This window comes from Zingiber officinale, chromosome 2A, assembly GCF_018446385.1.
Source record: "Zingiber officinale cultivar Zhangliang chromosome 2A, Zo_v1.1, whole genome shotgun sequence".
Taxonomy (NCBI): domain Eukaryota; kingdom Viridiplantae; phylum Streptophyta; class Magnoliopsida; order Zingiberales; family Zingiberaceae; genus Zingiber; species Zingiber officinale.
Window position 1 is genome coordinate 166,739,845 of NC_055988.1, and position 24,634 is coordinate 166,764,478.

The following is a 24,634-nucleotide window of genomic DNA, read 5'->3' on the forward strand; positions in this document are numbered from 1 at the left end:
GGCCTTCGGCGACCCGCTCCGATCCAGACTATAACATGGAGAGGATGGTGAACCTAGGAAGGTATCACAATCAATTACAACCGGATCATGGTCACGATCCAGCCACAATTAAGAGTGGTTTATCCCCTAATCTATTTTTTTGGACCAGAAGATCTGGCTCCGTCCCCGGGTTATGATGCTGTGATAGGATATTCAGATTATTATCCAGACATCCGCGGTTAAATTCCCAGCTATGACATATTTGCAAAAAAATTGGGGTGGGCTCAAAAAGGAATGTATCAGGAGAGATGCGAAAAGCACTTCTCTTAAATTACTCATCCTTCAATTCTTACCTATATCAAAATGCTACTCTCCTTTTAAATTACTCTCTTTAACTCTTGACATAGGTCAAAATCTCTCTTTCCTTTAAATTATCTCTTTCCAAACTTTTAAAAAAAAATTGATAAAACAAAACCAATAAAAAAATAAACAAAATTTAAAAAAAAGGAAGAGAAACCAGATTGCGAAGGTGTAGATGGAAGATCGAAGATGGGGGTCAAGAGGGGGGCGATCAAACAATTGGCAATTTCAGCCCTCTTGTAAAAGCACCTCTTTTGATGATGTCTTGCCTCAAACAATTGGCAATTTCAGCCCAATCCGCTTCGACTCGGACCAATTAATTTCGGCTCGGCCCAATCGAAGTAGCGATCTCCGCTTGCGTTTATAAGGACGGCGACGGCGGGCCGGGACTCGCTGCCCTTCCACGCCGCCGGCGCGAGCAGAGAGGCGATGACGTTTCACCGGCGGGCTGCTCAGTATCTTGCTCCCTTTCTCTCCAACCTCAACAATTGCAACGCCTCCTCTTCCTCCTCGAGGTTCTTCATCTCGCGTCGTCTGTAAGCGATCTCTCACCTCTATCTCCTAATATTCTCTGCTGTTGATTCCATTCGGAGCTGCGTTGTGTTGATCGAATTCATCTCGAAGTTCCTTCTCGGCCGCTGCTTCCTCCGCTACGGAACAGGCTGATGGCGCCGGCTTCAGTGCAGGGAGGAGAACGAAAAAGTCTTGGGGTCGGCAACTCTTCCAGATCGGGTTGATTAGCCTGACGGGTGGTTTGTTTCTCAGTGCCGTCAACGATCTAGCCATCTTCCATGGGTGTAGCAGGTGCGACTTCACTTCCTGCTCCCTTGTTACTTCTAGTTCCTCTTACCCTGTGGATTTTTCCTAGAACTCAAAATTTGATCTTGCTGGTTAACTTGATTGCATGATGCCGATTGATCAGCTACAGCACCACTTATTTTATGCCTTGTGATAGAGAGAATGGATATCTCCTGATGGTCTGTCTTCTGCATAGCCGCAGTCCTCGTTCCAAGAAATAGTTTTCGGTTTTCCTGTATACAAAGATTTCATTTTTTTTTTTTCGATTGGGTTCCAAATTCTGGATTAGGTTGAATCATAATAAGGATAGTTGATCTTTGCTAGAAGTTTGAGACAATTGTAACCAGTATAAATGGCCTACAAAAATTTGTGACCAAAGTAGATGCTAATTGAATTTGATGATTTTATCACATGGATTACCATTCTCATAGCTGCTCAAATTCATGTTAGAATTTACCAAAGAACTCATAATCGATTGATAGTTTTTTTTTTTTTTTTTTTAAATTGAGCTGTTTTCGTGATGAGAATCTTATGGTTTCCCTCTTATGTTCATCTAATTCAGTAAGGCAATTGAAAAGGCTAGCCAAAATCAACAGATAGTGGAGTTGCTTGGCTTGCCGATTATAAGGGGCCCGTGGTATGACGCTTCTCTTGCAGTAGGCCGCAGAAAACATTCAGTGTCTTCTACATTTCCTGTTTCTGGACCTCAAGGAACTGGCATTTTCCAGTTGAAGGCAATCCGTCGAGGAGGTTTACCTTTTGTTCAGCAGCTTGTTTTTTTATCGTACATATTTCCATTTACTTGCATACTTTGCTGATTTACTCTATGTTTAAGGTGCTTGACGTCACTTTTTCTACTGATTCCTTATTTAGACACAAGTTTTCGTGCATGACGTTTTGTAGTAGGATTTTCTTACAAGAACTTTTCTTTCAATGAGAACCAAGGGAGGATATCCACACGATGCTTTTGTTTGGTGCTCTAGATAAAATTTTATACCTTCCATGAAATTAGGAAAATGAAACCTGCTATTAATATCTCAGTCCTCACTTTAATTAAAATTCAATCGACTATCAGCCATCCCATATGGCAATAAGCATTCAAAAGTTTCCATTCTTTGCATTCTCTTCTAGAGGTCAAATCACCAAGAACATCCACCTAACACTATAAGAGGAACTTATTGATTCTCTAAGTTAATTTTTATATTCCCTCTTCTGGATGGCAATAGAACATTTTCAATCGATATCCTTCCGTTGTCAATGGTTTTGAATTCTTGCAAATTTGCTTTATCGTCGATTTCTTGGGTCCAACTACTGAACACTTCAAACTTGGTTTCATTTCCATTAGACAGTTTGTTTTTTATTTCTACTTTTTTATTTTGTTTGTTCTCTTTGTGGCCAGTCATTGTTAAAACATTCAAAACTTAGAATAAATGACGAAAACTTCATGGCTACCTAGTCGTACTCAGTGTTGATCTAGATATCGATGTCCCCTCTAGATATCTATCCGATTAAGGACTGTTTTCAGATTAATATACCCATTAATCCGTGGGACTTTATCATTAATCATATACGTACAGAAAAGTAAATAATTAATGATAAATTCTTGCCTTTATTAAATAATTATCCACAAAATACATAAGGAGTGTCTTGGCACATAAGTGCACACACTAACAACAAGTACACAGGTCATAGGCGCATGGTGGGGTAAACCCCAGGCTGTCAGTTCCTGAGAATTGACCTCTGGCTATTACGCTAGAGATGTCATGCACTCACCATCTACGCTACGCCCGGGGATAAAGTTCATGCCCCTAGTTGGAACTCGGATGACTTTGTTACCTTATATGGTAAGGGGTCAATTCCTACTAACTCATTCTTGGAGGATTAAATATCTTCCCATTTAGGAGGCGGCTCGGTAACATAATTTACCTTCCCTTATCTTATTATGGGACTGGTGATGAGGGGTATTTGGGCGAACAAAATCATCTTTTTACTTCATTATCGAGTATATTCTTGAATATTTTATTCAACTCATTTTTTTTTTTTGGGTAATCTAATTATCCAATTCTTGGAACTGACTAATCTTTGCGGACGCCTATCCAAGCAGTTAACTTTTTTAATTTGTCATCCCACTAAAGGAAAATGCCTAAAAACTCTGTTGGAATTTAAACCTTAGATGTTTGATTATTTACTGTTTAAGAGGTCTAATCGTAGCCCATCCATTAGCTGATTTTATCCGGTTTCGACCAACAATCAAAAGAAAATCCATAAAATAAGTAAGAAGATAAAAGAATCACTTAGTTACAACGTAAGTGGTTGTTAATCCAAGGCAAGTGAAAGTACACTAGAAATTCTCCTTCATTGAAGGCAGAGTAGTCTTTTATAGACTTTGAAAGTTCACAAATTAGCTAGGAAATGATTACAGTGTTTGTTATTGAATTCCTAGCTCCAAAGAGTTTTTTATAGCCTCTAGAAAAAGAATTATCGTTACTTGAGGCGTCTGTAATGCCATCTAGGACCTCTCCAATGTAGATAAAGTTTTATTCACGTTCTAACGATCAGCCAACGACTCTGACAGGTTGGAGGCGCCTTCAATGTCATTGGAGAGGTCTCTGCACTTCTACTTGAGGCACCTTCGAACTTGTTCGAGGCGCCTTTATGCCTTCTTCATCCAAGCCGCCTTAAACACATTGGAGGTACCTCAGACACTAAAATTTGACAGATTTACTCTGGCACCTGAGGCACCCTCAATCATAAATGAGGTACCTCGGGTCTTCAAGATCAACCTCTAAATTAATCTTCTTCGATCCCGCTCGCTTGAGTGATGTTCCGGTCGTTCGAAATTGAGCTCACCCGCATCCAACTCTGATTTTCTCCTCGAGTAAGCTTCCTCCTCGGCTTCTTGTCCCTCTCGTCCATCGGTGTACCCTTCCGCAACACCTTGTCCCTCGGATGCACTGAACCTGTCAACTCGCTTCTCGTGTCATCTTTCTTGCTAACTGTGTCTTCTGCTCGACTTCTTATGTTCTTAATTTTTTGCACACTCAGACACAAGGCATCAAAATATCAGGACCTAACTTGACCCTGTTTTTTCATATCAAAACTATCCCCGGGTACTTACAAATGGACTTAGAGAGCTCGAAATGACATAAAATCATGTCTTATGTGTTCATATACTTCTTTTGATATATTCATGCCCTCAAATATTAATTTGACATATTATATTGAGAGCAGTGATTTTTAAATACGAATCAAATTTTTTTAATCAATTCATGTTCAAAAAATTATCATTCAAAATATATTGTGTCAGGTCATGAATTTAATAGGAGAACTAGACGAATACATATGATCTAGCTAGTTTCATGTCATTTCGAGTTCTCTAGATTTATCAGTCAATTTTGTCTAGTTTCGATCAAAAGTAATTGATAGACCTAGAAAACTCGAAATAATATGAAACTAGATTATATGTATTCGTCTAATTCCCCTGATTATATTATCTTCTTAAATATCATTTCCATACGTCATTTTGAGAGCAACAATTTATGAACACAAAATGAATAAAAAACATCTATTTTGTGTTAAAAAATTATTTTTCAAATAATATATTCTATCAAATTGATGTTTGTTTAAAGTTATGAATATAATTAGGAGAACTAGAAAAATATATGAAACACTCCTTAGGTCTATCAGCCGATTTTAACTTGATCTTGATTAATGGAACTAGAGAGATCGAAATGACATAAAACTATATATTATATATTATTATTTTAACTTTTTGCATACTATATGAAAAGTAATAATTTTTACAAGTTGTTTTTATGGAGTTAAATTTCACAAATTACCGATTCTTACACGACCACGGAATTATTCCCAATCAATTTCTATACTATCGATGGGCATTGATAGATGATTTTTTTTTTTCATTTTTTAAATTTAGGTACGTGATTCCAGAATTTTGTTAAGTGATTTGCCGTTAATTTTCAAAATATAAGGAATAATTAGAAATTTAACAAAACAAACTATTCTTTTAGCATTTTGCCCCCTAAATATAAGCATTATTATCATGGCAATCGAACAAGATCATCATCAAGTCTTCAACGACTCCAGCGATCTGTTCGTCAAGGTTCGTCTCCTTCCCACCCGCCTGCTCACGGTTCCACTAATTGACTAACGGAGCTCCGATTGCAGCAAAAGGCGGAACCCTCGCCCTACCCACGGTCATTATGAGAGAGATAAATCATAGCACCCGAGTTAACATGGGACGGATTGGATGAGATAGGAATAGAGGATTTATTCTCCCGTTGCCACTGAATTTCGACCCGATAACCTCATTGCAGCAACTTCCGTCCCATGCCATCTCCGATGACCCGGGGTCGACTAGCGGAGCTCCAAGCCGCAGGAAATGGTGGAGCAAGAGCGTAGGTCGTAGGAATCCAAGGGCGTCCGCATCTAGCACGCGTTCCGCACCAGCCGGAGCGGCTACCAATCCACCGCTTTCCCCCAAGGCCTCGAGTAGCCCTACGCTGTCGATTGGGGTTTCGTCGCCATCTTCGACGCCGAGTTCCAACCCCGACCTCGCTCTGGTGCAGGTCAGTTGTAAATTTGGTGAGCCTAGTTGCAAAATCGAATTCTCTTGATCCCCAATTCATGCATTGTTGAAGCTTTAAAATGTTATGCTATCTTTGCTCATCGATATGAATTCGCAATCGTGCAATGTTGGAGTTGAAAAAAAGAAGTCATCTTGGTTTCGACCTAAAAAGCTCATCTTAGTGATGAATGCATGCTGACACAACTCCAAGACGTGGGATCATCGTCTACCCACACATTTTTCAGATACAATGGTGAATTCTGCTAGCTTCGCAATTGATCTTTAGTACTTGATCTCAGGTTTAACTTAATTGCAGGGACTTCTGGAGTGTGGAGGATGCAAGCCCTGGCCAATGCCGGTGGATGGAAAGATCAAACCACTATTGGAGACATGGATTTGGCTATTAGAGACTCCTGAAGGCTGGAAATTTCTGTTCATTGAAACCTAGCAGGGGTTTGTTTTTTGCTTGAATTATGTTGTTCAAATTTTGAGGTGTTTTTTTGCTTCCAAAGTTTGTACCTTGCAGGCAAAAAATGAACTACCGAGCATGTTCAAGATATATACATTTCAGCAACACAGATGGTCTTGACTCGTGTCGCCCTGCAAATTTGTTTAGTAAGATGTTCAAAGAAACAATACCCTGCAAGGTAATACGATTTGTTTCAATGATATACTCATTGTCAAGTTCTTCTACTTCAAATTTATGAGCACAACAAAGACGATGATCTAACACCTCTCGCAGTCAATCCAAATGAAATTTAAACCTTGATTGAATCATAAAAAGAATACCAAGCTCAAGAAAGCTTCCTAATGGCACAAAGTTAGAAGAACAAATATAGAAACAACAAGTTAGGGTTGGAACATTTTGCTGATAAATTTATTCCAGAAAGTTGAAATTGTTAGATAACTACTGAATTTGTTTGTTTACAATTCAAAGTTGGAATGTTGCAGAGGGTTTCAGTGTGGAAGAAAGTTCATCTATTCTATGCATTTTTCTTTGCAGGAAGGCCTTTTTCGTCTATTGAGTGATCATTCCAGCTTCCACTCTGCTATCAGAAGTTCATCATCCAAATTTTATCGCTGTATATATTCCACGGTATATCAACTCCTTTTCAGTCACTTGTTTAAGATCGAACCTACAGCTTTAAGTAATTAACCACAATGCATGGCTTCTCAAGCAACACTCTCAAGAATGTTATTTACTACTTTATGTTTACAGTGCAGGGCCTTTCATCTCATCATCTCCTAGATCTTGTTTGAGAATGCCATAGCAATGCACTTGCCAAAGGAAACCATATCTACGAATCGATCGTCACTGCAAAGCTAGGGAATCTGCAAGAAATAAGAGCAATTTCTAGATCACAAAAAAGATATCATTGCCACATCACACACAAAGGTATGCCATGAAAGATCAACATGGAGCCTTATACACCATGTACCTTTTGTGTATCAGGATTCACCCAATGAAGTCTCGTCGACTTGTTCATCCAATCTATGCCATTCTTCCTCATGAGATTCAGTAGATGTGTTTCCAACTGATGAAGATGATGCTCATTACCTTGGTCAACATCAATGGAGTAAGAAAATATGTTCATAATGTTAAGATGAGTATTTGTTGTTTATGTTGATGAATATGGTTCATAAGCTTTATTCGTGGATACTTTATCGTCTCTACCAAAACGAACATCAAATTTTGTATGTCTAATTGTTTATGTCGATGAATATAGTTCATAAGCTTTATTTGTCCAGACTTTATCATCTCTACCAAAGTGATTATTTTGTATGTTTAATTTGTGTGCAACATAATTCTTTTAGATGTTTTTTTAGGCATAATAATAATTTATTATAGAATATTTTTTTTCTGAACAAGATATTTACTTCCATTATACTGGTAATGTATTATCCACTCTCTTTTTATTTATATGTATAAAAAATTATTTACCCATTCGGGTGCTGCTACGTGTCGCAGCGTAGCGAACTCTTCTCCTGTGATGGTCCACATCGGACGGCTCTCCTGCGCCCGCCAAACCGCCACCGCACGTATTATCATTGCCTGCATGACCGTCTCGTAACTAATGCGTGAGAATCACCCGCTTCTTCACCGATAATTTCTATTGGCTGTTTTTGAGGAAGAGCATTCTTAATTACATGGGTGTTCGTTGGGTACGTTGGCGCTATTGATGTCTATATATTGCCTTCGGCCACCCCTCCGATCACCCCCTTCGCCAGGTTCCATTTCCTCTCGATCCACATCGAAAAGGAGAAAGAGAGAAGGCGAAGAGTGGCCGCCATGGGAAAGGTACGATCGAGTTCCATCCTCTCCTTCTATGCATCCTCCGATCGATCGTTTCTTTGATCCATTGTATGCTCGTATTGGCTTTCGCCGCAGAAGAAGCAACAGAGCGAGGACGGGCCGGCGATGGCCGGCAACGCTGTGGTCGAGGCGACGGACGAAGGCGGAGAAAACGATGAGGAAAAGGAAAACAGAGTCGGAAGCAAGGGAAAACCGGAGAAGAAGGACGATGGAAGCATCACTGTCGTCTTAAAGGTCGACATGCATTGCGAGGGCTGCTCCAAAAAAGTCATCAAATCCGTCCGAGGCACCCAAGGTATGAGCCATCTCGTCGTCTCTTCCTTAATGCATTCCTCTTCCGATCGATATCTCCGTCGAGGGTAGGGGTGGAGGCGGTGAAGGCGGATGCTGGGATCGGGAAGCTGACGGTGGTCGGGAAGCTGGATCCGTGGAAGCTTCGAGATCAGGTGGAAGCGAAGAGCCACAAGAAGGTCGAACTAGTCTCGCCGGCCAACTTCCCCAGGAACGCCAACGCCGCCAAAAAACCCTCAGCCGCCAAGCAAACCGACGAGAAGAAGAAACCTCAGGAAAAAGTATACCATCATTTCTATCATTTTTTTTTCAAAAACAAAACAATTATTAACATTAATTTTCAATTATTTTTTCACGATCCAAAAATCTTCAGCTGGTGGTGACGACGGTGACGCTTAAAATTCGATTGCACTGCGAAGGATGCATCCGTCGAATCCGCAAAACCATCCTCAAAATCAAAGGTGAGTTTTAATTTCCAATTTATTTCTTCATGTTTTTTTTGGGTGCAAAATTCTCGCGAACTCGAAAACGTAGAAATGACTTTTGGCTGACAAATTTCACTCTACCCGTCAATTTTTTTTGTTCAAAATTTTCAGTAATACTCCTATAAGTTTCTTCAAAGCATCAGTTTATTGTTTTTACGATCGATGATGAAACGAACGGATTTGAAAATCGAAATTCCAAGGGGCTAAGTGAAATTCCATCAGTTTTTTTCTGTTGCGCCGGATTGAACATGTACGGCTTATAACGTACCTTCACCAGCAGCATCGAGGAATATTCGCAGGCTTTTGGCTTTCTGCCTCCTTTCCGATTCGACCCTGGTATCGACTCTAATTACCGTTGTGCCACTCAGGTGCCGAGAGCGTTGTATTCGACACGCAGACGGATCAGGTGACCGTGAAGGGGACGATGGACGCGAAGCCGCTGCCGGAGAAGCTGAAGTCGAAGCTGAAGCGAGACGTCGTGGTGGTGCAGCCTAAGAAGGATAAAGACGTCGGTGGTGGCGGCGACGGGGAGAAGAAGACTAAAGACGGCGGCGTGGATAAAAAGAAAGGCGGAAAGGGAGGAAGTGGCGGCGGAGGGGAGAAGGAGGAGATTTGGAATCCTGCGGCGGCGGGGGGTGCGCCGGCCGGATACGCGATGGAGTACTACGGTGTGCACGCACCGCAGCTCTTCAGCGACGAGAACCCCAACTCGTGCTCCGTTATGTGAACCAAACCGGTTCAAAGACGATGTAAATAACATAGTTCATGCGTTTTGATATCAAACAAATGTTACGATACGGCAATATACCGCCACGACCCGGATGTGGTACCCTCTTCGTGGGTCTTTTTCTGCTACAAGCGTTACCCGGATGGTGTAGCACTCTTATTACAAATTAGAATTTTTGATTTCGCGTCTGAATTTTGTATGAGAAAATGTACGAGTTGTTCACCTCAAACTAGGGTGGTCAAGGAGCCCAGCCGAGTTCAAACCCGCCTAAGCTCGAGCTTGACTTGGCGATTTATGCTGGTTCAACTCGAGCTCATTTGAACCTATAGAACTGATATTTAACTATGAGCTCAAGCACAAGTTTGATTTTTTTTAAAAAAAATTAATAAATAAATTTATATATATATATATAAATATAAATTATTACCAGCTCATTTGACCGAACAAATCATTGAATCAGTAATAATTAGATTTAACCTCGGTTTGATTTCTAATCAAGCTGATTTGAACTCAGCTCCATCAATTTTGAACTTGAGTTGAATTTTGATCAAGCGGCTCATGACTTGATTCACTTACACCGATATCTAAAACTATTTAAATCACATCCTTGCAACAATCACACAACCACACGCAATATTTAAGAAGGGTAAAATGAAAAATTCAACAACTCAAGCAACGTAATTTAGACAATTTCAAAACCATCTAAATGATTTGGATAAATAGCAAAATCAACTACATTATTTAGAAAATCACCGTTAAATTAATTATAATTTTGTAACTAATAATATTAGATCATATAACCATTGCAACTATATATTAATAATTATGTAACTTATACAATATAATATTAATCAAAAATAAAATATTCATATTATAAAATTTTAAACTTTAATTATTATAATATAATTTGATTAGTATTGATTTAAATTAAAATATTCATGTTATAATAAATCCTTTATCTGCTACAATAATATTTAAAATAAAAATATATTTTTTATAAAAATATAATAAGATAAAATATCATTTTAATAAAAAATGAGAAAGAATTCTCTATTAACCATTCGAATAAAAAATATTTTTTTTTATTTTTGCCCTAAGAAAGCAATACATGGTTTAATTGAATAAGGATATTATATATCTTTATTTATTTTTTTTTTGTTGTCAATCATCGCGATCGGCCTCTTCTTTGGCTTTCTGCGCCTATGTCTATGTCGATCGGCGTGTTATCCCTCGCCTAGGCCCGGCCAACCCCCTCCAAACTTCTTCTGATCGGACGAGGACGAGGGGCCTTCTGTCACCGACTAGTCTCTCGGTTGACCACCCTTGACTTCGACATCTACCAAAGCACTGAACTTTCTTAGAGAACTTCCTTGGAGATGGACCCTTCTGGGTCATCACCGGATCAAATATTATTTAATAATAAATAAAAAAGAGTTCTCTATTAACCATTCGAATAAAAAAATGTTTGCTGTTTAAATTTTTGCCCTAAGAAAACAATACATGGTTGAATTGAATAAGGTTATTTTTTCACATTTTCAATTGTCTTATTCAAAACTAGGGGCAAATAATTCGATTTGTTAAAATCGAATTGTTCACTAACTTTCCAAACCGAAAAAATATTCAAACCATATTTGAAATTATTAAATTCAAACCAAACTCAAATATATGTTCGATAATTTTTTTAAACTGAATTTAAATCCATCATATTTCATTCAAATATCTACAAACCAAACTCCAATTAAATTCTAATTATTTTTTCATAATTTTAATTTAAATAACTAAATTTAAATTTAAATTATTTCAAATTATAATAAAAATATGCTCAAATTAAGATTCTAACAAATTGAAATTTTATTTCAAATCAAGTTCAATTCAAAATTATTTGTATTTTCATATTATTCCACCTGATTCCATTCGTTTGCATCCCTATCCCAAACTCATCTTTTTCTTACCAAAGTCGTCTCATTTGTTTTAACTTACGAAGCGAGTCTGATCCTGATCTGACTCCGGCTCCCCACGTATTTTGGATCAATAAATAAAACCTACCAATGGTTTTGATGACTCAGAGTACATACATACTAGAGCAAATCAACTGATGAAAATATTTTCCAAATGTCAATAGTCTGGGTTTCATGCATGTCGATGTGTTCGAGGTTTGAATGCTTCTGTACAGACATCGTTTTTTTGAAGTTACCTACCAGCGACGGCTACGTTAACATAAATGCATAATCAAATTTAATTTGTCTTACTGCTAGCAGCCTGCCTACAGATGATCGTGTCCCATCAGTAATCAACAATAATTATGGATATAGTAAAGTTCCGCGTCCACTAAATTCGTGTGAAAGACAAACGAAACAAACTTCTTGCTGGAACAAAACTCCAGGGACAAATTTTAGAAGCTGTAAAATGGTTAATGCAGAATATATTTGATCCCAGGATTTTGCAAGAATTTATACCTGCAGATGAGACGTGCACCTTAATAAGGCTTGCATGCCCACTTACAGATGATTGACAAGTCGTTTAAGAATTTGTAGGACCTATGCAGCATTCAATTTCCTATCATTATAGAAAATTTGTCAGAAACGTGAAAGAAAAATGGATAAGAAAATCATCATCTACCTATCAGTCAGTCCAAATTCTGCCTGTCCAGTAATACCAGTGTAGGTAAAATAGCTGTCGTTTCACCACCAATAACAAGAGAACCCCCACCGTTTGTTGAACATTTTGAAGTAAACTTCACACTGTACGCTTACAAAAACAATTAGAAAAAAGGTAAAAGTAAATTTTGAAATGAATATAGTGAATTATTGATTGCATCATACATGTATCTTTTCTTGTGTTCCCGCAAGTATGTTGCTTCTACTTCAGCGAGAACCTCATCACCAATGTAGACTGGCGAAATAAATTTTAAAGTCTGAGAAACATATACAGATCCTGGCTGCATGTACATTTACAAAAATGTGAGAGCACATGAAACCGCGGTGAGTCACGGAAGGCAAGAATACCAAAGGCATGCATGCATGATCCATTGATAAACAACTAGTTTAAATTGGTCTTCTTTGATTTAGGAAACCACAAATTAAAAATCAATTTCAGTTTTTATCAAATAGGTGCCTTAGAAAGACACCTATTCTATCTAAAAGAGAAATCATTCCAAAGAATATTCATAAGATCATGAATTACTTTTTCTCTAGAGCTAGCTTTGGTGTTCTTCTCCTAGCTATTTCATATGTTTTATCCTTTGATGTTTATAATTATAAACCTAAAATGCTCAACATTGAAAGAGTCTCTGACACCTCTCAAAAAGCAATTGTCGTCGACATGGATATCACCAGTCGAATCCTTAGGCCGCTAGAGAACTAGATCAAACCCACATGAGTCTCAGAACCTCATCTTATGGTAGAGCTTTAGCTTGTCTTTGTGTTCTATTTCTTTATTTATTTATTTGATTAATTTGGTTTTTACCTTTTATAGGTTTTAATCTGTTGATCAAATTTTGGTGTAAGTGCGCATTTGTTCAATCATTTAGAAGTATTTATATGATTTTCCCCTGATAATCTCCAGTTAACCTCTCCTTTATTTTGATCTTGAGATCCAATAGCAACACTTTTAAATTTGTCCTACATAAGCTATATAATGGCTTAACAATCACAGTCTGCCACTGACATGGGATCTCCTCCTCTTTGGCTCAACAGTTGAAGATGTCGGAGTTCCATCCCACGAAGATGATGCATCGTCATATAATCTCCAGGTGTTACATCGGATGAGTACCATGTGGTATGGATTCATCTGAGCTGGAGCTTTGCCTAGTTCTTGGTGGGGCTGATCTCCATCAACAATGCCATTGTTTCACATGCAGCAGTGTAGCATGCATTGGTTTCATGAAACAAGTGGTGGCATGGTTCAATAAAATATACATCCAATTCCTCATAAACTTCCTTTGAGTAAGAATGTTGATCAAGAAGGAAAAATATGTACAAACTAATGGATTCATTTGCACGTCATCCTGGGGTGCAAAACCAAGTGAAGTGTACTATAACTACTTACATTACATATCATCATTATTAATTTCATTTAATATTTGAATCATGATCGTTTAGACCATGTGATCCCACTGAATGTGTTGAATACAGAAGCAACCCACAGATCTTTTCTTTCCTCCTCCTTAGTGACTCTCCCTATTCTAACTGTCACCTCCTTTAATAAAAGGGCAGGCCGATGCATGAAGGTCCCACCAATGCGGGGTCCCGAGAAAGGGTCTATTGTACGTAGCCTTACCTTGCTTTATAAGAGGTTGTTTCCGAGTGTTACCTCCTTTAATGCTACATAAAAACCCACCCTTCTCTTCTTAGCACTGTAAAAACTCTCTTTGATCATGGGAAACACCATTGAGTAGCCGAAGAGTGTGTTCTTCCTCCGATCTCTCAAGCAATGGTTTCCTCTAGCACTTGGATGATTTTTGCCTGTAATATGCAAGGCAATGTGCATCCCACCAGTAATTCATGAGGTGGTTTCTGCTTGTTGCCCTCCAAGCAGTAGTCTTGTGAACTTAGGTTGGTTGTCGGCAGTTGAGAGCTCCATTCAATTCAAAAAGTTGGATTCCTCACTATCTTTTTGATGTCTCCTACCACTAGTCTCCTGATCCTTTCTAGCTCCATGATCATCACCACAAATAATTGAATTTGAAGAGCCATGCTTAAAGAGTTGTAATGGCTTTAATTTGTGATTGGTCAAAGCTAGAGCACCTCACTACTCATCACCCAAGTTATCAAGATGTTTAAGTCCAAGACCTAAGAGAGTGCATTGATGCTAGGTTATATGCTCTCCTTTGGCAACATTGATACCAACCTAATGAGCATTTTCTATTATTTCTTCTCTTGTCACAAGGCTTGCACATAAGCTAAGGATCTATATATAAGGCGACATCCCTGATCAATTTGGTGTCTGGTTTTATAATTGGAAGACAATACTCATATTGGCTAATCCTAACCTTTTGCAGTTGATTTTAGCGACATTTCCTAAAGCAATTCATATTGTCGGGTCATGCAATAGCGCTGATAAGCTCCTGAACATCATGTTCCTTCACAATGCTCTTCCTGAGTTTAAGACAATGAAGAGTAAAATTTTATGCACTTTTATTCCACCCACGTGTACATGCAGGTCTCACAAACTTCTAACTCAGTCCCATCATTTTCTAATCTAACAGTGGATCAATCCACCACTATAATGGTCTAGTTTCCATCTAGAGGATCACATGGAAGTGAAAGAGATTATCAAAAGACTGTGGCTAACAATCTAGTGGGCAATGCAAGCCTAAGTGACCCCAGATGATAAATTTGGCAATCTCAAGAATGCTTGCTAGTCTCTCTATGGTACCCATCTCCATCCTTTATACAATTCATATAGTCCAGTAAGATGCTACATCTCAGGAGGTCCATCAACCCATACCTACAACTAGTTTGGTTCCACTAATGTAGTTCTTCCTAAGAAGTATTTACACTTCTTTCAATTCTATGCTATTTAATGCTTCATCTCAGACCAAGGTACCTCTTATAGCCCAAAAGGCGTACATCTATTATCTTCTTATTTCATATATATAGATCATTCCCTCAAATTCTAGATGTAGGAGCCTCTAAACACATTTCTAGTACCATCTCTTTTTTCTCCACTCTTAACCGCCAGCATATCTATCAATGTCACAATAGCCAATGAGTCTCACTAATGGGTTAAGAGTATCAAAAATGTTACTCTTTCACTTGTTATCTTTATCCTTAATATTGATGTTTCTCTCTCACTTATTGCCTTTATATAGTATCTGCTTGAACTTCCATTGCTTTTATTGTCCATCAGTAACCTCAATAAATTCTTGAATTGTTCCATAACATTCAATGACACTTTTTGTTTTAATTCAAGACTAAGGGTGGAAAAGATGAAGTAAGGCACATAAGGTTTGAATCAACTTCAATTCTTGCATTTAAGTATTCTCTAGATGACTATTCTTAAATAACATGTTTTCCTATGAAAGAACAAAATTTCTTTAAAACATGAAAGAAAATTGAAGAAAATTTTGCAATAGTTTAAAGATTAAGATCTTATGCAAAAGGTGATCTTGTTCTTATTTATTAACCATTCTTATACCTCCCACCACTAGAGCATACACCCTCAACAAACCGTCTCTACAAGTTTATAGCTAAAGGTGCATGCTCCAATACTTCTTTTCCTTGACACTATACGACCCTCTGATTACCTACCTCATCCTAGATGCGATTTAGACCCTCCCTTTATTTTTTGCAAAGATAATTCAAAGTGTTCTATTGCACATCCATTTTCTTATTATTTATCTTATGTCACACCACAACAACAGCAACCAAATCTAATCCCACTAGATGGAGTCGGCTATATAGATCCTCATTGAGCTCTATCCCTTACTATATCATCATTTATACTTGAATAAATTTTATCTTATTTTATTATTGCTAACCAAGTCTCATGTACTTTGTTATTTATTTTATGTTTCATTGACACCTAAATATTTGGCATTTATAAAATCTTTAGTTTTACAATCAAATTCTAGACCTATCTTAGAGGCACTTCCAAATTTAGGTGGGTGGCAAGTTAGGTTGATGCTCTATAATCTAAAAATATGTTTAATTTCTACTTCTCAAGGAAAGTATTGTGGGCACAAGTGAATTTTTACTCTCCAATGTTGGAATACACTATTAAAACATGAACATGATCAAACCAAAATGACTTTGGAAACTTAATTAATCTAGCTTTCATTAATCCTATCTTGATTCCTAGAGATTCACATGAGAGAAAAAAAGTAGAGTCTTTCTTACCCTCTTTAATTACCTAGCATCGCCACAACTTGAGATTACAAGATCAAGGATCATTCATTCAGCCTTGTCATCACTCATTAGACTTGATGACCCTCATATTTTTCTTGCTAAATATTTGTCCAGCATGGTTATTATGCATTAACTTTCATCTATATGAGGTTGGCTTTACAATTTTATCCCTCTATTGAGCTCAATGCTAGACAATAAAACCCAAGCAATATATATACACACATATATATAACATGATTTTCAGCATCAAGATACGAAAGAGTATCACAATTTGAGGAATAAAAAATTTGTAGTCCCAAATTGTGCTAATAGATCTCATAGTAGTTGAAAGGAGGAGATTGTGGTTTTGCTAAAGCTAGCTAAGTTATCCTATTTTCTGATGAAAAGAGTAGAGAGCTAATAAATAGGCCTGCACTACCAAGATTATTAATAATGCAAAAAAACACTTATCTGTATCGAAATTTTATAACTATGTGGCAGAACACTAATTGGATAGAAAGTCCTGATGAAGTAAAAATTGTCATGGTTTGGAATATGATTACTTAGGAGGATAGATTCCCATTCCATGGAATCACTCTAACGAATCATAGTTATTTAAGGTGTGAGGCGTCCAAAAGCATATAGGTGTTATGGGGTCTGAGGCGCACGACGCAAGGTGAGGTGCATGTGTTACCAAACTAAGACACTCTGGGTATAACTTTTTTATAATTCAAACATATATAGGGAATTTCTGCTAAAATATTTCACTAACAACACACTATAGTCCATAAAATATTAAACAATAATATAAATATAAAATTCACTAGCAAATAAATATGTTATACACACAATTCAAATTAAAAAAAAATAAATATTTATATCTTCATCATCTTTCTCAATCATATCGTAATCATCATCAACATATATTTCATATTTATATAGCTAAATCTTCATTAGTTTCCTCAAAACCAATTTCTACCTCCTCTTCATCAATAAGTTGACTTTAGAAGATCTTCTCTTAGTTCATTTTGATGTAGTTGTCCTTTTGAAGAAGATGAAACTCGAGATCCAAAAACATTTTCACCAACTCCAAAAACTCGTGCAACTTCACTCCCAATCAAATTGTCATAATCAAATACTAAATCATTTTCTTCATTAGTGTTATCATTCAATCCCCCATCAACCATTCATTACTATCGTCTATCACATTCAAAGAAATAGGATCAAGAATGTCTCGCATATGGACGCCTCAAAGTCCAATTATACTTAATAAAAACTAAATCATTTAGTCTTTTTTGATTCAATCTGTTTCTTCTTCAAACAAAAAAAAAATTATTTTAATTTTAATTTTATAATAAATGTATTTAATATTTCCTTAAATATTTATACTTGCATGTTCAAAAACACTCCATTTTCATTCACAAGTAGAGAAATAAGTGTCGCATGGATGCTACATAATTAATTCAGAGGATAACTAAAGGTATGAGCTGGGCTTTAAAGAGGAAAAATGGCCTGATGTGCATCTTCGATGAGGGGAGAAAAATCACACGCGCACTTAAGTCGACTAGGCGCAAGAGGCTCGCTAGGCGAGCGCCTTTAATAACTATGTAACGGATTATAGATAGAATGGACTCCACGGATGATTATGCAAAAGGATTTGGACAAATTTTGCTTCCTCCCAAATATGTATGACAATGAAAGAAAAAGTAGTCAAATGGGCAAAAAGATCTCTTTGCCTCCATGATCCAATATAATGCTCATCGTTGATGATCCCAGATGTGGACTAGGAGGGATTTGTCCTCTAAATGATGAGCATTGCCACTGGAATGGATTTGGAAAGATGGATTTAGTATAGAAGGTGAAAGATTGTGTTCCTTCTTATCTCACTTCCATTTTTCCTTATGATCATCAAGCAATCCACCTTATGGTTTTCTCCACTCTGTCACAAAGTGTCCCTCTCTCACACAGCCTTTTCTCACCACTAGGAGTACGGTTGTTCCAAAGGGTAGCTGGAATCCTAATGATAATATGTTGATCATTGGAATCCAACTGATTCAGTGGCTATGACATTGTTTTTTTTTTTTTTTTTTGTGCTGCTATATATCCTAAATTTGCCTCTTTATAGTTAATAATGCTCACACATTTAAGGGTTTTCATCAAGTAATTTCACTGCAGATCGTTCAGTCATTCGTCCCCTTCATATGTTCGATAAAATTTCCAAGAAAAGAACCATTATTTATCGATCAGATTTATCCTTAATATTTCAGACAAATCTTGTCGTCATGTATTACATGTTCTACAAATGTTCGAAGGACAACCAAGGACTAGAAACATCCTTAAAAATAGAATAAGACGGAGAATACGAAGAAAAGAGTCGAAGGACGTACGACATGCGAAGCGATGATGGAAGAGAATAGCGAAGCGACGAGCATTCCATGGACGACGCGGCCGCGGTCGAAGCAGCCGATATCTCGTGCGAAGCCGTCGTCCAGGTGGATGGGGTTGCGGTCGCCACTGATTTCGGAGAAGCGTGCCACATCCGACTCAGAGAACCGCCTAGACTCCCTGAGCACGTCGCCGACACGGAGAAGACGCGCGGTTGCTCGAGGTGAGGAGGAAGAGTAACGCGAAGAGAAGAAGAGGAGAGCAGGGTGAGGGCTAGCGGAGACGATCCGGAAAACCCGACCAATGCGAGTCATCACAAATAGTCCAACTCCAGGAAACGGAGGCGATTTTGGCCCGAGGAAGACGATGCGATGCTCTCGTCTTTGGGCTCGTGGCAGCTGTGAAGAAAGCGGAGGCAGCGGCGTCTACAGTGAGGAGGGACGACGGTGGCGACGTGAGGAGTAGCAACGGCGACGACGGCGACGGCGGCGTGAGTGTGAGAAAATATGGGATTGGAGGAGAGAGTTAGGGTTGGAGAGGTTTAAAAAGTGGGAGGAAGAAGTCACGGCACGAGAGCGGAGAGGAGAAGACAACCCACTTTTGCAAAAGATCCAATAGTTTTAAAATAGTACGACTGCACCCCTATTTTTAGATTTTTTATCGTAAATATAACAAAATATATTTACAGCATTTATATGGTAAATATTTAAACTTCGGGGCCACGATGTAAATATCTGTCAACAGAGGATAAAATGGCCAAATTCGTCCGCTGTTTTTTCCATGGAAATCTCCGCCGTCCTCGTCCCCGGCACCGCCTCTCGCCGTCTCCACTGCCCTCCTTCTCGGCCGGACCACCACCACGTACGGAGGTCTCCTCTTCTCCTTCTCTGCCTTGACCGCAAAAGCCCCTCCTTCTTGACTTCCTCGATCAGGCCGCACAGCGGGGCCGTTTCTGCTTGCGTCACCAGAGGCACTGCCTCGTGGAGTGAGGAGGAGGTCGTGCCCTCGAGGGAAGAGAATGAGTCGCCTACCTCCGTCCCACTAGAGCCTATCGCCAACGAGGAGCAGTTCAATCGGGTCATCGCTGAAGCACATCGACTCGAGCTTCGGGTCATTATTCTATGGTTCGCTACTTTTCCTTTCAATGCTTCCTCATCTTGATCCCAACTTGTGAGTTGGTATGTTTAATGTCTGCTCGGCTTTTCTGTCAAGAACACCCTAGTTTGATTTGATTCTTTGGTGACGGTAGTTAAGCTGCTGGTCAAACTAGGGTTATTGTTTCAGCCAAGGGGAAAAATTGTTGGTAGTTAGTTGGCATTCTATGCTCACATTTCACCCAATGATTAGATAGCACAAGTGGATCACAGGGAATCTGTTCTTCGTATTCCATTATTCATAGTGTTCTATGGTATGGTAACAGATCCTAAAGAGCTTCTGAGTTCAGTTTCAGTGTTCTCCTAATTAATGGCATTCAGAGCTGAAAGAATGGGAAAATTTGGCACCTACTTGACTAAAGGCTTCTATAGTTGATTGACCGAAATGTTGATGCCAAATTGGATGATAAATGAGTTTGACATGTTTCCAATAAATATTTACCTTGTCTATTTCATTAAGAACTAAACAACCAGCTCAGAAGCCAACAACTATGTAGTATTTTAGAGGTTGAAATTTTGGTCCTTGTATCATTTTTCCCCTTTCACCACTTGGGTTCTAAGGTGCATATTGATGTTTGTTCAAATATGTTAGGGCTTCAATCCCATAGTAAGGGAGAACAACTGAATAAGGAAAGAAAGATATGGGTGATATGCTAGTGGAGAGTAGTGTGTTGTAACAAGCTGAGTCGAGCTTGATTGTGTTCGAACTTGTTTGATTATCTTATTGAGCAACAAATGTGGTAAATCTTAGTTATTAAAACGTGAGCTCAAGCTTTCACTGTGACAAGATTGTCTTTATAACTTACTTAAAATATAGGACCAATAAATGAAGAATAAATGAAGAGCTTTATTCGTAAATATTAACGAAATGAGCTCACTACTGTTCATGCATATATATATATATATATATATATATATATATATATATATATATACACACACACACACATGATCATTCTTACGATACTACAAAGCAGGTTCCAAAAGCCACATGACTAATATATATTAGATTGTGTCACAACAAAAGACCAAGAGAGGTAACTTGTTGGAGGAAATTAAACTTTTTCTAACAGAGAAAATAGAACAAACTACTAATTCATTGTTCAATGGGTCATCATATTGACCCGTTCCAAAGCTGGATCATATCATTTTGTTGTCCTTAAAAACAATTTGAACAGATATGAACTGAGTTTCTCAGTAAATTTCTCTTAAACCTTGTCAAAATTCTCCCATTTCCCCTATTCTCCTATTCCTCTCATGTTGAATTTTTGTGCTAGCTTGCATAAAACTGGCTCTTGCAGATCGCTTGAGACTTCTCAAGTCAGGTAAGGCTAGGAGAATGTGCTCGAGTCTTCATCAAGTGGAGGAGTGGCTGTTGAAGGTGATTGAGTCAAGGTGACATAGTTGGGAAGGCTATGACATGGCACACTGGTATAGATCTGTAGGTGGTCATGAATGAGGACAAGGCCACTAGATGGGATGACTTCAACCTTGTTGTGATGATTGCAGTGCCTTTTCCCATTAATGTAGATACTTTGTTTGATGATGTGCTTGTTAGGCGATTTGACTGAGCTCTGATTCCAAGTAGAGGGTTGTTTGAACTGCCTTGCTTGGGTTGGAAAATATTGTTGTGGGAATTGAGACAGATGGTTTTAAAAATGAAGTTAATGATGGTGGTTTGTGTAGAACTTTAGTGCACTAACTTTGGGTAAGCAAGTCAAGAGCCCATGACAGCTATGACTGATAACTATGTTCTTTGTGCCACTCCTAACAACCCAACAAAGGTTGGATCAATGTGCCATCTAATTTGAGTGATTGAACCAATTAGCCACTGGTTTGTCGATATAGGCAAAATCAAGGGAGGTGCTTGTCTACAAGAAATATTCTAATAGAAATTAAAAATAAATGACTAATTATTTATTGAATGGTCATCCTATTGTGCCTTTGTAATAGGGTTTGCATCACTGTATTTTCATTGAATTGTGCATGTTTAAATCTGATAGATTAAAATTACCTACGTATCAACTGATCTGAATGTTGCATTTGATTTAATGCAAATAATGAACTAGTTCCTTTCCATATGTAACAAAATGCTTCTAAGAAACATCCTCACCTGTTGAACTTCTTAGATGAAGTTATTCTGTAGGAACAACCTCCACATGGCACCTAATCATATTAGTGATATTTTAGAATTTTGACCTATCTTTGTATTAAGGTTGGCAAGCTGGTGCAGAAAATGTATATACTTGAAACCCAAATTGGAAAGACTGGCAGCTGATTATTACCCAAGGTCAGGAATTGATTTTTCTTGTAATAGATTCACCTTTGTAATTTTAGACTAATTCACAGAATTTTTATGTTCTTTAAGTAAATTTTTATGTTGTTTTGAGATGCAGCATAAGGTTCTATAGCATTGATGTCAACACAGTTCCTCAAAGGCTTGTAAATCGTGCTGGAGTTACTGTAAGGCCTTGTACCTCCATTGTCCTGTCCCATCTTCTTTCTGATATTATTTGCTTTAAATATGGTTATCAATTGTCTGATCTGATGTTTGTGACTTTGTTCACCTCACTTTTGTTTGCTTGCAAAAGTTTAATCATAATTAATTCAAAGTGCTGAACAGTTTGTAATCTGCCATAACTAACTTAATGCCAAGTGGTTGGGAGGGCTGACTACTAACAGATTTGTTAGAAACATATCTGTCCATGAAATCTCACGAATTAGGACTGGTATTGTTTGTTCCTAAAAGTTGTGAGACCCTTCATCATTAGCAACAAAATTGTGAAAACAATGATAGATCAGATGATGGAACATGCCTCCTATCCAAAAAAAAAAATAATAATAATAAAACAGATAATCCCAGTTAGCCTCACTGACTATCTCTGGGGTGACCAGTCCAGTCCCACGGAAGTTTCCCACTGGTCACCAGGGTAAATCAGGAAGCGCACGCGGCGCCCAGCCCAGGTTCGAACCGCAGGTACCTAGGTGACAACCTGGATGTCCTACCGCGGCACCATGGCCCCGGGAACATGCCTCCTATCTAGATGATATTGTTGATGTCATTGTTACATGAGGAATTCAAACTTCCATCTGTACCAAGACAAATGGGTTGAATTTGTAAGTCTCTCTGCTTTCCATCTAAGGTTTGAAATATCATTTGGAGCTGGGGTTTGGTCCCTGGCCAAAAACGATATACTATGGTGTTGTTTCACCTATGCCGACACATGATGCCAATGACACCCATTAGGAAGAGGAAGGTGCTGCTTTGCAAAATCTAGATCAGTCTCAAGTCAAACTCTAATAGTTAAAGAAGAAGAAAAGGAAGAGGAGCAGGAGCACCTTGTGAGCCATCTCATTAAACATCGACGTAGTTGAGACAAATCCTCATTTTCACCTTGTGAGCCATCTAGCCACGGAAGCTTATCCCTTTCACCCTGTTGCAGCTTGTAGAAGTTTGAAAGAAGCGTCTGCATCTAATTGTGGGTCAAGGAGGCCTGGAAACTCATTGCTGAGCTCTATATCTTGTGACTCACTTCATTCTAAAAGCTCATCGTGAAACCCTATTGCTGTTGCGGAAGGCTAGAAGTGGCCCTTGCTTCATGTTGCAGCTCATGGAAGGCCTGAAAGCTTGCTCTTCTCTCACCTTGAGTCTCGAAGGAGTTTCGTGTGATGGCCAACAAGTGGAATGATATTTTTACCTGTGCCAACAGAAATAGGACAAGATATGAAACCCAGTCTATGCCTTTATTTGATCCAATAAATGACCATATGAATTATTATTCCAATGGTTCAAAAAGCTATCACAGACATCTTATGAGATGCATTTATCAGAATGACAGTAGAAACTTGACGTCATTTCTCGATATGTTCCACCTATGAGATCATTATGCTTTCAAAGTTTCAATCATGTTTTAGCTAGTTTTTTATCATCTCTTCAACTAGAGATACATAAACATTCATTTTTGCACAGAAAAGAGATTGTTTTTGCTCCACACTACTCAATCAATGTAGTGTGTAATCGATTAATTTTCCTAATGGTTTCCCTTTTTGTTGCAAATCGTGGAACTCGAGCAGAAAATGCCGACAATACAGGTAGAACTAGCAACCTTTCTTTGTTGAAGTGGCGTGCAATTTTTAATTTTTTTTCTGTTTGATAATTTCGATCTGTACAGTTGTGGAAGGACTCTAAACTTCAGAACGAGGTCATAGCTGGATATAAAGCATGGATGGCCGTAGATGACATTCGAAAGATGATCGAAAATGAAGAGTGATCTGGTAAAACTTTTCTATTTCACTAATGATGCCATTTTGTGATAACTAGGGGAAATTCCACAACCAACGAAAACTCCGAGTTCATCTGTTCTCGTAAACGACATCGACGAGAAGATTTGAATCTTGTTGATTAATTAGCAACACTGCAGTTTGCTGTATCATACTGAACTGTTAACTTCATCTTCTGTATTAGATGGTTTTGAGTTTTGACTCAGTCGCGAAGATTATATCTTCAGTTTTAAGATCTTGTTAGAACTGGCCACGGGTTAGGGTTTCTGCCTTGTGAAGTTGTTGGACTTCACCTCGGGTCGTTGGATCAATGAATTCACCAAAAAAAAACCTTTTAATTCTGGTGTGGTTGCATAGAGGATCGCCGTCAACCTCTGGTTAGTGTTTGGTCATTCGGTTTTTTGTTGTGATTGCGTAGTGGACCATCAAGATATCGCGTGCTTTTGGA

At 38.3% G+C, this 24,634-nt stretch overlaps 4 protein-coding genes across 7 annotated transcripts; 3 read left to right on the top strand and 1 right to left on the bottom strand.

Annotated features, from left to right (window-relative positions):
- The first annotated feature begins 691 nt into the window (after positions 1-691).
- On the top strand, positions 692-2,545 carry LOC122040253. The gene is made up of 3 exons (XM_042599586.1): positions 692-875; positions 964-1,143; positions 1,700-2,545. The coding sequence occupies exons 1-3, from the start codon at positions 769-771 to the stop codon at positions 1,953-1,955; spliced, it is 543 nt and encodes a 180-aa protein (XP_042455520.1). The 5' UTR covers positions 692-768; the 3' UTR covers positions 1,956-2,545.
- Positions 2,546-5,380: 2,835 nt separating this feature from the next.
- Positions 5,381-9,676, top strand: LOC122043093 (heavy metal-associated isoprenylated plant protein 3-like). Of its 3 annotated transcripts, none has more exons than XM_042603554.1 (10): positions 5,381-5,723; positions 6,039-6,175; positions 6,249-6,369; positions 6,726-6,818; positions 6,942-7,299; positions 7,692-8,021; positions 8,112-8,331; positions 8,400-8,608; positions 8,701-8,788; positions 9,181-9,676. In XM_042603554.1, exons 6-10 carry the CDS (start codon positions 8,013-8,015, stop codon positions 9,537-9,539), a joined length of 885 nt encoding a protein of 294 aa, XP_042459488.1. In that variant the 5' UTR covers positions 5,381-5,723; positions 6,039-6,175; positions 6,249-6,369; positions 6,726-6,818; positions 6,942-7,299; positions 7,692-8,012; the 3' UTR covers positions 9,540-9,676. The 3 variants fall into 3 exon arrangements, with proteins under 3 accessions (XP_042459488.1, XP_042459490.1, XP_042459489.1); XM_042603556.1 differs by having other exon boundaries at positions 6,947-7,299; XM_042603555.1 differs by lacking the exon at positions 5,381-5,723 and adding an exon at positions 5,737-5,975 and having other exon boundaries at positions 6,726-7,299.
- Positions 9,677-11,620: 1,944 nt separating this feature from the next.
- On the bottom strand, positions 11,621-19,329 carry LOC122043094 ((R)-specific enoyl-CoA hydratase-like). Of its 2 annotated transcripts, XR_006129436.1 has the most exons (5): positions 18,754-19,329; positions 12,362-12,477; positions 12,159-12,280; positions 11,996-12,095; positions 11,621-11,905 (listed from the first exon to the last, which is right to left on the bottom strand). XR_006129436.1 is itself a non-coding variant. In XM_042603557.1 (4 exons), the coding sequence occupies exons 1-3, from the start codon at positions 19,063-19,065 to the stop codon at positions 12,166-12,168; spliced, it is 543 nt and encodes a 180-aa protein (XP_042459491.1). In that variant the 5' UTR covers positions 19,066-19,329; the 3' UTR covers positions 11,622-12,095; positions 12,159-12,165. The 2 variants fall into 2 exon arrangements, 1 of the variants encoding a protein (XP_042459491.1); XM_042603557.1 differs by having other exon boundaries at positions 11,622-12,095.
- Positions 19,330-19,504: 175 nt separating this feature from the next.
- On the top strand, positions 19,505-24,527 carry LOC122043095 (thioredoxin-like 3-2, chloroplastic). The gene is made up of 5 exons (XM_042603558.1): positions 19,505-19,875; positions 22,121-22,195; positions 22,302-22,368; positions 23,980-23,997; positions 24,078-24,527. Exons 1-5 carry the CDS (start codon positions 19,532-19,534, stop codon positions 24,174-24,176), a joined length of 603 nt encoding a protein of 200 aa, XP_042459492.1. The 5' UTR covers positions 19,505-19,531; the 3' UTR covers positions 24,177-24,527.
- The last annotated feature ends 107 nt before the right edge of the window (positions 24,528-24,634 follow it).